This window comes from Oryza sativa, chromosome 7, assembly GCF_034140825.1.
Source record: "Oryza sativa Japonica Group chromosome 7, ASM3414082v1".
Lineage (NCBI taxonomy): Eukaryota > Viridiplantae > Streptophyta > Magnoliopsida > Poales > Poaceae > Oryza > Oryza sativa.
In genome coordinates, this window is record NC_089041.1 from 25,627,308 (window position 1) to 25,643,982 (window position 16,675).

Below are 16,675 nucleotides of genomic sequence, written 5' to 3' on the forward strand. Positions count from 1 at the left end.
TGGTATCAAATGCAAAAAATCACTCAAATTTTTCAAAATTTTCAAATTATGAGTATATACCTAGTTATAATAATTCGATTCATACCTATACCTATCAACAAAACAACTCAAATTTAACTTTATTTCACAATCCATGATTACATACCTAACTAAATATATGTATGGATGCTATATACCTAGAATCAAAATCTAACAAAAACAAGTTCAAATTCAGTTCAAACTTGCTTTGAACTAGTTGGTAAAGTGGTTAATGTTAATACCTAAGTAATTGAAAAAGATTCATACTCATTTGAATTGGGTATATACTCAGTTTCAACAATGGTGCCCGGGCACCATGGAGCACCAAACAAATTTACTATATATATATATATATATATATATATATATATATATATATATATATATATATATATATATATATATATATATATATATATATATATATATATATATATATATATATATATATATATATATAAATTTGTTTGGTGCTCCATGGTGCCCGGGCACCATTGTTGAAACTGAGTATATACCCAATTCAAATGAGTATGAAACTTTTTCAATTACTTAGGTATTAACATTAACCACTTTACCAACTAGTTCAAAGCATGTTTGTACTGAATTTGAACTTGTTTTTGTTAGATTTTGATTCTAGGTATATAGCATCCATACATATAATTAGTTAGGTATGTAATTATGGATTGTGAAATAAAGTTAAATTTGAGTTGTTTTGTTGATAGGTATAGGTATGAATCGAATTATTATAACTAGGTATATACTCACGATTTGAAAATTTTGAAAAATTTGAGTGATTTTGTGCATTAGATACCATGGTGCCCGCATATGAGTGTCATATATATATATATATATATATATATATATATATATATATATATATATATATATATATATATATATATATATATATATATATATATATATATATATATATATATATATATATATATATATATATATATATCAAAATCTAGCAAAAACAAGTTCAAATTCAGTTCAAACTTGTTAGTAAAGTAGTTAATGTTAATACCTAAACATTTTAAAAAATTTCATACTCTTTTAAATTGAGTATATACTCAATTTGAACCATGGAGCCTAGACACCATGGAGCACCAAACAAATTTAATATATATATATATATATATATATATATATATATATATATATATATATAATCAGCTAGCTTAGTTATGTATAAGTATTCTCTCTTTTTAGGATAGAGGCAGTAATCGAATCCGTGCCTACCATGATTTGTGTCAAAGCTAGAAAATCTTTAAGTGCTAATTGAGTTCTGCCGACTAAAAACATAAACTTGTCTTTTCTACATATAGACAAGAGAAAATAAAAACCTGCAAATTTTGTCGGTCCCATGAAAGTCATCTTCAAACAATTATGCTGCCACAATCCTATTAATAACCTAGTACCGAAATGACGTATCCTATTATTATTATGAATTTCAACGGAGCTTAGATACGGCACTAGATTTTTATATTTGGGATAAAGGGAGTACTATTGTACTACGGAAATCTCGCATGGATTTCTGACATGCTGGATTACTACGAAACAGTGTATCAAATGCGATGGATGTGGGCCAGAGTATGTAGCAAAACTATGGGGTAGCTGCTGTTCTACAGTACTCGTCCTCTTCGGCGAAAACATTACCTCTGCAAATTCTGCTGCATCCACCAAATGCAGCAGTGCATCGCATTCCTAATACAGCCGTGACTTTTCAGCTCTCCCTGTATCCTACCCTAAAATCTCACTAAATATCAGCACTTTCCGACCTAATGCTACAAATGGACGATGTCGTTGACTTTTAAACATAGCGTTTCATTATCCATCTTATTAAAAACACTATATGTGTCATATATTTTATTCTGACTTTTAATCATGACTTATATTTTGTATATTTGTAGTAATTTTAAAATAAAACAAAAACTTAAATATCATGCACAAAAATCAACATCCTAATATATTTTAAAGCCCTCTTTTTTAGAAAAAGGTAACAGAACCTATAAGTTAGAACTTGAACCTGAATATAACAAAGATGAGGGTGATTCTTTTTTTTTTCCTTCTAACTTTCATGATTTAGATGAACATTTGCAGTCTATAATTTGGTCAGTACAAAAGGACTAAACCACACGGATATGTTGCCCAAGATTAATGGAGCTACTAGTGCTGCCACTATGTCAGACAATCAGTGTGCCACTTTAAAACCCAAGATTAATGGAGTTACACACAGCATGTTTTCAAACAGCATTAAGTTGAATTAAATTTGGCAGAGGTACTAGTAAAACACGGATGAATGAATGAATAAAACCAGTACCAAGATGTGTGTTTTCCAGGGCACAAAAAGGCTGTGCCTTTCTCTGAGAGAGGGGTACAAAACTGCATCTATGCAGCTTCACCATAAATCCAATGATTCTCTTGATGATGCAATGTCCCAGCAAACCTCACATCACATGTAATGCAAATGATGCTGCTGCTGCTGCCGCAGTTGCATTTTTATCCATTGGTTTCAGTTCGAAATTTGAGAACTTTTGTTCGAGCAAAGTTCTACTTTTCAGAGAACAAAAGTTCTCAAATTTCGAAAGCGAAGTGGCCAAAAATTGACCTTTGGATATGTCTTGCAACTTCCACATATACTACAGTAACAAATATGTTTAAACGATTTACTATCTCCATATTTTAATGCATGACGCCGTTGACTTTTTGTCCAACGTTTGATCATTCGTCTTATTAAAAAAATGTATGTAATTATCATTTATTTTATTGTGACTTGATTCGTTATCAAATGTTCTTTAAGCATGACATAAATATTTTCACATTTGTACAAAAAATTTGAATAAAACAAATGATCAAACGTTGGTCGAAAAGTCAACGGCGTCATATATTAAAATACGGATAGAGTAATTCACAATAAATTTTGCCATGATCATGCCCACCCCCCCACCCCCCTAAAGAAAAGGAGAGATCACCATGGAAAATCTAGTCGCAATCCTGTTGTAGCCGGTAGGTGGGTGAAACATGCACGTGATTTCTGATATGGAATCAAGGATATGTCCAATACCTCTTGTCTACTTATCTCTAGTATTACCTAGCTTGCGACATCTCCTTCACTTTAATATGTTGATAAGGAGTGAGGATTGAGCTATCTGGTTCCTCCTCCTTCATCTCCTGAATCTCTAGAGGTATAGTGCTGCTCATGATCCTTCTTCAATTCACTCTAATTACATGTGAAATATCTTGCCTTTCATCTTGATTTCTGTGGGAACTAACTTGGTAGCTGATAATGCTACTGTGAGAAGGTGTCCATCCTTCCTAATTGTCTCAGTTTGTTCAGGCTTAATTTGAACCAGAATTAAGCTACTTCCTCCATTTCATAATATAAGTCATTCTAGCATTTCTCACATTCATATTGATGTTAATGAATCTAGATAGATTCATTAACATCAATATGAATGTGGAAAATACTAGAATGACTTACATTGTGAAACAGATGAAGTATTGTTTATTTCCTCTTTTTTTTAGATTATCCCAACTTATGTAAATGAACTCTATTTATTTGATGTTACTCCCTCCGTTCTGAAATGTTTGACTTTTTTTATCCTATGTTTGACGTTTTTTGAACTAACAACGTGATAAAAAAGAAACAAAAGGGAGTATAATGTTACTAGTATCTCTATTAGTGCGCAAGTAGCATGCTTGACTTGTTTTAGTGAGCTGGTCTGAAGAAAGAAACATTGCTAAAGAGCCAATTGTTCAGGATGAGTTTCAGTTGAGGTATGCAGGTCAGGGACTAAATATTGAATTGAATAGTTTGATTGTCGGGTGATTTTTGCTTTGCACTCTGTACTTTATTCCCAACTGTACTCACTGATTGAGAGTACAAATATACTGTTTGCTACTTTCAATTGTCTGTCCTCTTCTCCATCTATGCAGAGTTCTAACAGCTTGAATTTCTAAAGAATAATGGTTAAATACATAGGTAATTTTTATCATCTTTGAGAAGGAACCGGGAGATAGCATATTTTCTAGTGTATAATTCGGTACCTCCAGGTACTATGTACCTTGAGATAAAAAAATTAGTGTAAAATTTAGGTACCTCGAGATACTTTCTTAAGGATGGCAAAATTTCTCGAATACATATTTGCTGAAATAAACACAGAAATTTGGCAACAGCCAAATATCAATGACTTTGTAACAATTCATGTGTGGCAGAAATGGAGGACAATCTACCACTCAATATCTATGAGCATCACGAAATCGCCAAGAAAGCACTGCCAAAGGTGATTTACGATTACATCAATAGTGGAGCAGAGGATGAGCACACCCTAAGAACTTGTTCGATTAATCCTACCAAGAAGGGGATTGAGGGGGATTGGAGGAGAATTCCCTCCTTCATGGGGATGAAACGAACAAGGCCTGAGGGAGAATATTGCATTATATGGAAGAATAAGGTACTACTGGTTATACCGAATCCTTAAGTCAGGGATTCATTGCTCAATGATGAACTATATATGACTTGAAATATCCTCGATGTCGATTTTGCAGTTTATGACCTCACGTTCTTGTGGATGTCAGCAAGGTAGACATGTCAACAATCTTACTGGGATACAACATGCCTTCACCCATAATTGTCGCTCCAATGTGGAGCCACAAATTAGCACATCCAGAATGTCTTAAAACTAAACCTTCTTTCAAGTTTGAAATTAGAGTGATTTTATGGTTTTTTAGAGGTACCACAATTTTTTTCAGTGTAAGTAATGAGAAGTATCTTCTTAAGGATGTCAAATTGGTGATTATGAGATTTAAGTTGTAAGCACTACAATATCTCTATTATCTCTTGGTTAAATTCTTATTTCAGGGGAGAAGGCTACAGCTAAAGCAATATTTCTAGAGCCGCAACATCGTGTAATGCCATAATGATTGGTACTAACAATTAACACTGTTCACCTTCTTCCAAGAATTGTTACGCATATTCACTCACTCTCTCTCTCTCACACACACGCTTAAACACACCTAGAATACGCAATTCCTCACGTACCACCTCCCCCCATGCCCTCCCCACCCCACCGGGCCAGAGCCGCTGGGATGAAGGAGGGTGGTCGGCCAACATTGGCGAGGGGGTAGACCGGACCCTATGGTTAGGAGGAAGAAGGTCAATGGTGGGGGGATCCGGCAGTGGGTAGTCGTGTCCTTTTTAAAGATAATGGGAGATTGGAAACTTTGATTCAACTAAGCCAATTATATTAAAGTATACAACTAGCTAAGAATACTTTCAGCCTCTGCATAACCAAGATACACAGAAAAAAAAAAGCATAGGCACGCTAGGTTTCCTCAAAACAGAAGAAACTATAGGAAGTGTTAAGAACCATCAATCCGAATACTAAATCGTTACCCATGCTCTTGGTAAAACACTCTGACCACCGACACCACCGGTTGGCATGCCAAAAAAAAAATCCCGTGATCCCAACTTCTAAAGAATAACCCAGGTACAAAGCTAGTGAATAATAATGGAAATAACCTGCAAAAGAGAGACACGTAGCTACGTAGCTCAGTAGCAGTCACTCCTAATAAAACATGAGGTCTCATATGTGCCACTTTAGGCCTGTTTAGTTCCCAAACAGAAACTTTTCAACATGTCACATCGAATGTTTGGACACATGCATGTAGTATTAAATATAGACAAAAATAAAAACTAATTACACAGATTGCGTGTAAATTGCAAGACAAATCTTTTAAACCTAATTGTGCCATGATTTGACAATGTGGTGCAACAGTAAACATTTGCTAATGATGGATTAATTAGGCTTAATAAATTTGTCTCACAGTTTACAGGCGGAATCTATAATTTGTTTTGTTATTAGACTATATTTAATACTTCAAATGTGTACCCGTATATCCGATGTGACATGCCGAAATTTTTCGTCACACGAACTAAACAGGGCCTTAGAACCTTAAAAAAAAATCATGTTTTCAAACAGCATTTAAGTTGAATTAAATTTGGCAGAGGTAGTAGTACACTAGAACACAGACGAATGAATAACCCAGTACCATATGATGTGTGTTTCACTTTCCCGGGGCACAAAGGATGTCTCTTTCTCTGAGAGAATGGTACTTGGCAGTATTGCCGGTCGTATTGCTGAAGCACTACTCCCTCCGTCAAAAAAAAAAAACAAACCCTGATTTCCGTGTCCAATGTTTGACCGTCCGTCTTATTTGAAAAAATTATGAAAAAAATTAAAAAGACAAGTCACGCTTAAAATATTAATCATGTTTTATCATCTAACAACAATGAAAATACAAATTATAAAAAAATTTCATATAAGACGGACAGTCAAAGTTGGACACGAAAACTAAGAGTTTGCCTTTTTTTTTTTTTAAGACGGAGGGAGTACATTATGAGCCATGATTCTCTCATCATGCAATGTCCCAGCAACCTCACATGTGCCCCCACGATCTCCACAGATAATTGCAGCTGCTGCTGCTGTTGCCGCCTTCAATGCGAGTGATCACCATTCACCAATTCGCCATTCAGGTCTCTGCATTTCTCCATTGGTTCAGCTCTACTTTTTCAGATGGAAAAAGATCTCTGCCATAATTAGGCCTAAAAGATTCGTCTCGCGGTTTCCAGGCGAGTTATGAAATTAGTTTTTTCATTCGTGTCCGAAAACCCCTTCCGACATCCGGTCAAACGTTCGATGTGATATCCAAAAATTTTCATTTCACCAACTAAACAGGCCCATAATGCCGATCATGTAAAATTTGTAACCTCCTTTCTCAATAATGGTAGGTCCAATCTTTTGACCGACCTGGCAAAAGATCTCAAATTTCGAAAGCGAAGTGGCTGAATTGACCTGTGGATGTCTTGCAACTTCCACACAAGAAGATCAAGAGGTGATTCTAATATCAGCAAGTATATTAAAACGAATCAATTCACTATAAAATTTTTAGTCATAATAAAGGACGAATAAAAGAGAGATTCATTTTTCAATAAGCGAATAAAAAAAAACAATCTCTCTAATCAAGAACCTGGTCCCTCAATTATTTGCAAGATGGGGTCATCACTATTGTAGTAGGCGAGTGAAAAAAACATGTCAATCATTTCTGATTTGGTTTCTGACTTTGTGACCTGGAATCATGGATATGTCATGGAGTATGTCCAATATCTCTTGTCCTCTATCTGGCTTCTGACATCACACTCACCTAAATGTTGTTAGGAAGTGAGGACTGAGCTTTCCTCTCCTTCACTCGTACTGTTTCTGATATCATTGATTGCTATCCTCCTCCTCCTCCTTCCTCCCCTAAATCTCTAGAGGTATGGTCTCACTCTTACATGTGGAATGTTTTTGCTTTTGTTTTTCCAATCGAACTTGAATTCGATAAAAGAAAACTTGGTAGATTATCATGCTACTGTGAATCTTGAATGCTCCCAACTTATTGCAATAAAGGCTTGCTGTTGTTCATCAGTTCTTCCTTATCAGCTGTTTCGACAGATTTGGGGTTTGGTTTTTAATTCAGAGGAGGCATTTTCTTTTGGTTATGATGCCAATTTTGGTCGCTTACTGCTCCAATTAGGACCGATTTTGAGTCTTCCACTTTGGAGTTTGGACATGACTGGTTTGGTAGTAACTTACTACGAGTGATCAAAATGAACTATCCCAAATATCCTTCAATCATGATGCAGAGTTCCAGTTTGGTTTGCATCCTGTTCTTGGTAACCCTGAAGACAGAGGAGAAACCGGTCTATCCTTCCTAATTATCGCAGTTGTTCAGCGTTAATTCGAAGCAGAATCAAGCTATGCTTTTAGAGGATTGAAACCTTATATGGATTATCTACAAGAACCCTCTTCATTTTGAGATTGTAGCATTAGTATCTATTGGAGTAGTTTGCAGTAGCATGCCGGACTTGTCAGTGAGCTGACCTGAACAAAGAAGTACTCTGAAAAGCCAATTGTTCAGGATCAGTTTCAATTGAGGTATGCAGGTCAGGGAATCAATATTGAATTTAGTAGTTTGATTGTGGGGGTAATTTTGCTTTGCTATCCCCACTTTATTCTCAACTGTACTCACTGATTGGGAGTAGAAATCTACTGTTTGCCGCTTTTCATTGCCTGCCCCCCTTTGCATGATTGCATCTATGCAGTCTCCCAATAACTTGATCTATTAATTGGGTAGGAGATCTAGTATTCATGGTAGAAAGAGATGTGTGCCAAACAGTCTGAGTTGATCCTAGGGCAAGTTTGAGTGATGAAGTAATGGTATTTTTCGCAGTAAAACATTTTTAGATTACTACCTTCAAAATCGACAAGCGTGTCAACTCAAAAAATATATGTATTGTAGTGACATATTCTGGCGTGCCATTATAGTCTCACAGAAAAATTGGCATTGTTTTGATGGTTTGTGTGAATTTCTGAAGATGTATGGTTAAAGACAGATTTTCGATCTGAAATGAACATTAATATTTACCAGCAGTTAAATGTCAATGACTTTGTAAGAATTTTTGTAGTGCAGAAATGGAGGACAATCTACCAGTCAATGTCCGGGAGTATCAAGAACTCGCCAAAAAAGCGTTGCCAAAGATGGCTTATGATTACATCAATGGGGGAGCAGAGGATGAGCACACACTGAGGGAGAATATCGCAGCATACACAAGAATTATGTACTGTTTATACCGAATTCTTAGGCCATAACTTTATTATTTTTATTCTTTTTTATTTGTGATGAAGTCAGAGCTTCATTATGCAAAGATGAACTAGGACTTCACATTATACTGAAACCTTAAGCCAGAGCTTCATTATTCAACAGTGTACTTAGACCATAAATTATATTGGTGTCGATTTTGCAGATTACGACCTCGCGTTCTTGTGGATGTGAGCAAGATAGACATGTCAACAACTTTATTAGGATACACCATGCGTTCACCCATAATTGTGGCTCCAACTGGGGGGCACAAATTAGCACATCCAGAAGGTCTTAAAACTAAAACCTTCTTTCAATTTTTAAATTGTGAATTATGTGATGTAATTATCTAAGCACTGCAGTATCTCTATTTCTCTTGGTTGAATGCTTATTTCAGGGGAGAAGGCTACAGCAAGAGCTGCAGCATCATGTAACGCCATAATGGTTGGTAACAATTGACATTGTTCAGGATCATTTGGTCAAACACTTCCACTTTCTCCATGAATTGCTACACATTTTCATATGTTTCTCATTTACAGGTTCTTTCCTTTTCTTCCAGTTGCAAGATTGAGGATGTTGCCTCCAGTTGCAATGCCATTCGCTTTTATCAGCTATATGTATGGCATTCACATTTTGAACCAAATATTTTCCTTTTACTCCTGATAATTTATCTGAAATTTGTCATAATCATTGTAGGTGTATAAGAATAGGAATGTTTCAGCAACATTAGTACGGCGGGCCGAGAGTTGTGGATTCAAGGCACTTCTTTTGACAGTTGACACTCCTATGCTCGGTCGGCGTGAAGCAGATATCCGAAACAAGTAATATGCTACCACAAATATTGTTCTGAAGATATATTTTTTAGATATAACAAAGATTTCATTGAGCAAATATTGCTCTGAAGATTCAGTCAATTACATATCCTCTGGAAGGATAAAACTTGGCAAGCATGCATAATGCAAGATAGTAGAAGTGAATATATTCACTGATGGCATTTTAGGATATTGTACAGTTATCATGGTACGAAATTCTGGTTACTAATTTCGATTGTTCACGCAGAATGGTTTTCCCACGGAGTGGTAATCTCGAAGGTTTAATGACAACAGATGACCATGATACCGTGAGTGAAATTTTTCGCTTGATAGAATCTCTTATATATGTCTCAATTAATCAGTTATTTTCTTGAAACAACTAAATGCTCATTTTTTTTTATTTTTTTTTAGAGAAGGGTATTTTCTACCTGGCCTCTATATCCAACCAGATATATACGGCCATTGAGATAGGAAACTTAGCCCCGCAAACAACCCAATCTGAAATTCGCTCCATAGGAGATTTGAATTCAGTACCTTTGGGTACTACTCAGTCACTAAATGCTCATGGAGAATAAAAAGAACAGAACTAACCTTTTTCAGATGAACTTTCTTTCCTCCGAGAACACTTAAACACACTATCCTCTTCTCGGTTTCGCAGACAAACGGTTCTCAGCTCGAACGATTCGCACGAGCGACGCTGGATCCATCATTATCATGGAAGGTAACAAAGGACAGCAACAATTGATATTTTGATCATACATACCCACATTCTGCAATGAAGTTTCAGATTCTGCACCATGTGCTCTTCCGGTACTTCCAGCATCTTCAGAACAGCATGAACTCATCATTGCTGAAGAAAATCATCCATCTCATAGTACATCTACACTAGACGTATTCAAAGCCCATCCTATAGGAAACAGAGTGTGCTAATCAGCCACTAGAACATGCAGTGTAACATGCTGAAATGGTGACAGGAACCCGGCATGACGACACTGACCTTAAATTTCTTCAGTACTTGCCATGTGTGTTCTTGCTAGGTGGTAGCTGCACTGAAGTCCTCTGAATTCTGAAACTGAAAGAGAGGAGCCACTTCATTGTGGATGGATAGCCAGTAGGACTAGTAATTAACTCTGCTTGCCAAACATTTTCTGACAGATAATAAGCTATGTGTACTGAACTTTCTAAATTTTTCTGCAGGATATAGAGTGGCTCAAGTCCATAACCAGCATGCCGATCTTTCTCAAGGGCATCGTCACCGCTGAGGACGGTAATTACTCCAGTTCATCCATCATCTTGGTCACTGAATAATTCACTGTCATGCATGTTAAATATATGTGATCCGAATTTTGGGCTCATAGTATATTCGTATTAGTTATGTAATAGACTCTACTTTATAGGATTAGTTTCCTATTAGGACTCCTAGATTTCTCCTATATATATCCCTTATAAGCCGCACAGGGAGGGTGCGATAGCCCAATGTATTCCCTGCGTTTGTATCCAACTCTTCTATAGTGATCATTGCCGGTCGGCGCCCGTGGTTTTCTCCCGCAAGGGTTTTCCACGTAAAATTCGTATCTCCGTTGTGCATCTATTTTCATAACAATGCAAAATTATGAAATAAAAACTGTCATTAAGCAAGAACTGACCGGTGAAAACGAAAATGGGTGGCGTGCAGCGAGGAGAGCAGTGGAGGCCGGGGTGGCCGGCGTGATCGTCTCCAACCACGGCGCGCGGCAGCTGGACTACGCGCCGGCGACCATCGCCGCCCTGGAAGAGGTGGTCAGGGCGGTGGCCGGCGCCGTGCCGGTGCTGGTCGACGGCGGAATCCGGCGAGGCACTGACGTGTTCAAGGCCCTGGCGCTCGGCGCACGGGCGGTCATGGTAAGGCAGAAACACATTTCAATCATTCAAACCAGCAAACCAATCAAATTACTAATTTATGTAAAATTTCTTGCGTTTCAAACGAAAACTTGTTCAAACTTGTTGGGGGGGGGGGGGGGGGGGCGCCGGTTGGGAGGCCGGTGTTCTTCGGGCTGGCGGCGAGGGGGGAGGCAGGCGCGAGGCACGTGATCGAGATGCTCAACGGCGAGCTGGAGGTGGCCATGGCGCTCTGCGGCTGCCGGAGCGTCGGCGAGATCACCCGCAGCCATGTCATGACCGAGGGTGACAGGATCAGGTCCCTGCTCTGATGAATCATTTCTCATCTGGCCAATGCAGCTTCAGGTCTAAAAATACAAGTGGGCTATGGGCCAACCCGTAAACCGATTTATAGGTAATAAAATTTGACCGACCCGTGAATCTATTTATATGTAAAATTAGTGGGTAATCCAAAGTCTACTTATTTGGTCTATAACTATAAGTGGCTTCGCGGATCAGTCCAGTTACATCATATTCAGGTCTCAATGTGAGAGACTTTAGTATATGCAGTATATTGCAATTGGATTTATGGATAACGGGTAGTAACATGGTTGATGAAATGGTGAATAATTGAGCTTTAAGGTTAGCAGATTACCATATGCTACAGAACTGCAGAATTGGCCGAAAACTCTGTAGTTACCTTTCCCTTCCTATTGAGCGGTAGATCATTGTTGACAAATCTCAAATCAACTTTTTTGGTCAAATTTACTGTTTCAAATTTAAAAATTTTCGATCAGTTTCCATCGGTAGTTTAGCAATGCTTATGGTATTTCTTCAACAGGAGGTAATATCTGTCATTTTGAATCTCAAAAGGTAAATTATCTCAGAATACGGATCTCAGCCTCCCGTCAGGAATCGTGTAGCGTGTTTGGCAAGAATACAGTGAAAAGAGCATAGCATTGATCTGACAGTGAACAATAAGAACTATGAGGAGAAAACCCCATCAATTTGTTGTTGCAAACACATACACTTTGTTCGCAAAGCAGAATTGCTCTTGAAATAAAGCTATCCATGAGATTGTAACAAAAAAAAGGCTGGCTAGTTCGCAGTCCCAGCATTGTCAAGAACACAAAATTTGATTTGCATCTAAATAACTCAGTACTGTAAAAAGATTAAAGCTACTTAAATAGTGTCTACCAGCTGCTCCCGACAACAAACTCAGCCTCTGACCCATGAACTGGATCAGTTACTCTTTCACTCACTCCCCCCAGTTAGGGGTGGGTGCTGCCGCTGGGACTGGTGCACTGCCTTGTTCCCATCCAGGGGCAGGGGCAGCAGCCGTGTCCCATCCTCCGGCTGCAGGAGCTGCAATTGAGAATAAATATCAACATGTGAGAACTTTAAGGGTTAGGCAAGAACCCGATAAAACATCAAACGAGAGCACGTTGCATTTGGTTACAAGGTAGTTTTCTTTCTATGGAATGCATGCATTTAGAATGTGATCATGTAAACAGAGTATTAAGTAATTCGACCTGGAGCAGCAGTCCAGTCAGCACCAGCCTGTGCTGGAATGGCAGCAGGTTGAGCTGCAGCGTCAGTGCCCCATTCTCCACCCCAGGTATCAGCCGCTGGGGCAGCATATTCCGCAACCGCACCATAATCAGGAGCCACCAGAGCCGCCTCTTCTTCCTCTTGCTCCTTCGCTTCCTCTGGGTCCCTGTAGAAGAACAGATCAACCTACAAAAAGGAAAAACAACATACATCAGTGATTATATTTCAGAATCCAAACATTACAGGCATGATACTAGTTTAGATTGCGAGTATACCATGACATCCCACTTGTGTCCTGGGAGAATTGTACCACGCATCTGGAGAACCATCCTGGCAAGAAGCCAGAATAGGCAACCAATGCTCTGCTTCCCCTTGTTGTTAGCAGGAATACCAATATCAACATAGCGCATTGGAGAGTCAGTGTCACAGAAGGCAATGGTAGGAATGTTTCCAAGTGCAGACTCCTTAATTGGCTGTACACATTACAACAGGCAGGCTTGAGAGTGCACTCAATTGGCAGATCAAATTACCAAGAAACAATCAAACATACTGAAATCTTACCTGATGATCAGTCCTGGGGTCAGTCAGGATAAGAAGGCGTGGCTCACTGAATGAGGTCTGCAGCTGGTTGGTAAATGTACCAGGAGTGTGCCTACCAGCAATGGCGTGAGCACCAGTGTACTGAGCAAACTTGAGAACAGCCCTCTGGCCATAGGGCCTCGCAGACTGCACAATGATGTCCTGAGGGTTTTCAATTGCAACAATGACCCTCGCAGCCAACTGGAGCTTCTCCCAGGTCTTGCCAAGGTTAATAATGTAGATACCTGAAAAACAGCATAGAAAGACCAACTAATTTACAACATAGTCAATTGAGAGCAGTAATTGTAAAGCAAAGAAATTTAACCTTAACATGATTCCATGGCTCACGCTTACGAGATCACACTCTACCATTCCACATTCTAGATGCTTTGGTCAAACAAATCACCCACATTTTCGAGAAGCACTTACAGCTATCTTACCAGTATAAACTAAATCAACTTAAATCGCTAAAAGGTAACAAAGGAATAACATTGCAAAACAATTATATGTTCATATGATTCAGCAAACAAACATTTATTAATTTCTACCTCATGTAAGATTATCAAATCAAGCAGACCAGCATTTTAACACATCAATAATTCTCAATAACCACTCTCCCGCGGTTTATCTAATAGACAGCAATAACCATACGCGCGTACAAGATCCAAGATAACAAAGCCATATATCGCTGGTTCATTTTTTTTCCACGCGAAATCAAATCAACAACACGAACAGATCTACCGGTAGCCGACGATCGTACACAAGAGTATCTGAGTATAATGCAGGCAGAGGGGGGGGGTTTCAGATCGGTACCGTCAGTGCGGCGCTTGTAGACGTAGCGCTCCATCTGGAAGTCGCAGTTCTTGGTGCCGAGGTGGACGTCCGCGGCGAGCATCATCTGGATGTCCTGCTCCCGCTGGGACAGCGCCCGAGCGGCGGCACCGCCTTCCGCCGCCATCTTCGCCGCCGGGGGGTCTAGGGCTTCGGGCGCGTGCGCCGTGCGCGAGAGAGCGGAGGAGGTGGAGGAGGACGGCGGCGGCGGCGGGAGAGGTCGCGAGGGGTTGGGGGGGATGGGAGAATTTATATGGGCCGAGGTGGGCTCTCGTTTGGGATAAAACCCTAGCTCCGGATCTTCTGCGGCCTGGGCTTTCCTGATAAGCAGGAGGGCCTATATGGGTTTCTGCCAACTAAAAAGGTCTAATGTGCAAATAATCGGCCGTTTTGGTTTGATACCAAAAATTATAGGCAAATTGAATAGTATATATGTGTTATTTTGGATTGAGCCAAATATTTGATAGTGCCCCAATCCTATTTAATCATATTCTAGAAGTTTCTTCCTTATACAATGAGAATTTGGCTTTATATTGGTAACAATCCAAATGATTGCTAAATAATTTTACCCTACCAATATTTTGGTAGTGCCAAAGTTTGCCTAGATTTTGGCACTACCAATGAATTGGTAGGGTAAAGAACCAAACAAGCCCAATATTTCTCTTTTTGAACCAATAGATTTTTTTTTCATTTTTGAGAACCTGTTTTTTATAAGGGTCATCAGAGGGTGAAATGTTGACTTGAATATATCATGTCAAACGGATTTACGCAGGAGAAAACTTTTGTCATACAAGCACAGGAGACCTGAATAGAAAGAGTACATGGAGAATTACATAAAGATCAGCACAACTGCCGTGAAGGGTACATGTGACACACTAAAAGAATTGAGGGAGAGAGGAGGTGCTTGATGTTTTCCACCAACGAGATCACGGAATCAAAGTCCTAATCATAACTAAAGCCGACTCCATAGTTTTGTAACATCTAATCTACATGCAACCTTTAAGCACTAGAAGTTTAAAATTGCTAGAAAGCCTTCTGCCACGCACAAGTCGGCTCAACATCCTGATATCAAAGGTTGTAGTTGTCGAAGATCACCAGCATCTAGCCATCATGGATTCGATTTAATTTGCAAATTCTGATTAATGTCCGCCAATATCCTTTGGGAAAAGAAAACCCGAGGAGAGAGGTGTTTTTTTTCCCGTGGTTTTTATTTTTATCTACAACACGCACACAAGAGAAATACATAATGCAGCATTAAGCATGGTTACCTGTTCGACAAACACACGGCAAATACAGCATAGGCCCAGTTTGGGGGAGCTTGTCCCAGCTGCAGCTTTTCCTAGCAGCTGCTTCTACTATAAGCTGCCCCAAACAGTCCACAGCTTCTGAGAATATGTAGTTACAGATTCTGAAAAATAAACTAAGAAGCAAGAAGCTGGGTTACAGAGTTTTTCCAGATTCTCAGAAGCTGGCTACCAAACAGCTGCTTCTTAGAATCTAAAAACTCCCCCCAAACAAGCCCATAGAATATTTGGTTTTTCCTCACCAGGCTTATAGCTTTATACGGTTTCATGGACTTTGCACTCTCAGCCCATTAAAAATGTTTAATTTCGGGTGGGCCGATATCGGGCACCGACCAGCAATCTCTTTGGGGATTGCTGGCCGTAGCTGTCGTCGATCTTGACACGGAGTCTTGGACAGAGAACCCAGCAAAATCAAATGCACCACCAAACTTGCACCACCTAAATACAAATTCATGAAGATCCAAACCATTCCCAAAACCCCCAATCGATCGAGCACTGAGAAATTTTCAAATCTGCAACCGAATATGTACTACTCCCTCCTCCCCTACTAAATGTTTAACGCTGACGGAGCTCGTGGCTCCTCACCGGGAGACCGCGCAGGCCCCCCTTTGCCAGTTCGGCCGGGGGCTTAGGGTGAGATCTCAAGCTCTCTCTGTATGTGGAAAGATCGCGTGCCCCGAAGAAACGCGAGACACAGACGATGTATACAGGTTCGGGCCGCTGGGAAGCGTAATACCCTACTCCTGTGTTTTTGGTGGATCTGTGTAAGAGCAAGTTACAAAATATCAACCAGCCCTCTCCTCTCCCGGGAAAATCCAAATCCCCCCCTTTCTCTTTGTGGGCATGGTCCTCCTTTTTTATCTTCAAGGGGATACCACATGCACCCTCCCCTTTCCAAACTGGACTTTTCTTCTCTTTATGGACGGAGATTGGTATGGTTGCTGTCCGAATGACACTCCGATGGGACAGCCCACACCTACCTCCACTCCCGGCGGAGACAGGCGCAACGTGGGATCGTGGCTGCCTGTTGCTGACGCG

General features: G+C 39.5%; 2 protein-coding genes and 1 long non-coding RNA gene across 7 annotated transcripts; 2 read left to right on the plus strand and 1 right to left on the minus strand.

The window, feature by feature from the left end:
* The first annotated feature begins 3,074 nt into the window (after nucleotides 1-3,074).
* Nucleotides 3,075-4,876, plus strand: LOC112939603 (uncharacterized). The gene is made up of 3 exons (XR_003243362.2): nucleotides 3,075-3,209; nucleotides 4,240-4,478; nucleotides 4,573-4,876. It is a non-coding gene; the product is annotated as an uncharacterized lncRNA (long non-coding RNA).
* A 2,197-nt stretch (nucleotides 4,877-7,073) lies between these two features.
* Nucleotides 7,074-12,028, plus strand: LOC4343908 (peroxisomal (S)-2-hydroxy-acid oxidase GLO4-like). 5 transcript variants are annotated; one of them, XM_066311991.1, is made up of 11 exons: nucleotides 7,199-7,339; nucleotides 8,531-8,683; nucleotides 8,870-8,994; nucleotides 9,101-9,147; nucleotides 9,243-9,320; nucleotides 9,400-9,524; nucleotides 9,763-9,823; nucleotides 10,174-10,236; nucleotides 10,713-10,782; nucleotides 11,191-11,395; nucleotides 11,524-12,026. In XM_066311991.1, exons 2-11 carry the CDS (start codon nucleotides 8,538-8,540, stop codon nucleotides 11,702-11,704), a joined length of 1,101 nt encoding a protein of 366 aa, XP_066168088.1. In that variant the 5' UTR covers nucleotides 7,199-7,339; nucleotides 8,531-8,537; the 3' UTR covers nucleotides 11,705-12,026. The 5 variants fall into 5 exon arrangements, with proteins under 5 accessions (XP_066168091.1, XP_066168088.1, NP_001409200.1 ...); NM_001422271.1 differs by having other exon boundaries at nucleotides 7,217-7,339; nucleotides 8,536-8,683; nucleotides 11,524-12,028; XM_066311993.1 differs by having other exon boundaries at nucleotides 7,328-8,000; nucleotides 8,536-8,683.
* Nucleotides 12,029-12,297: 269 nt separating this feature from the next.
* Nucleotides 12,298-14,557, minus strand: LOC4343909 (40S ribosomal protein Sa-2). The gene is made up of 5 exons (NM_001422270.1): nucleotides 14,316-14,557; nucleotides 13,485-13,747; nucleotides 13,199-13,396; nucleotides 12,905-13,109; nucleotides 12,298-12,737 (listed from the first exon to the last, which is right to left on the minus strand). Exons 1-5 carry the CDS (start codon nucleotides 14,458-14,460, stop codon nucleotides 12,631-12,633), a joined length of 918 nt encoding a protein of 305 aa, NP_001409199.1. The 5' UTR covers nucleotides 14,461-14,557; the 3' UTR covers nucleotides 12,298-12,630.
* Between the last annotated feature and the right edge of the window lie 2,118 nt (nucleotides 14,558-16,675).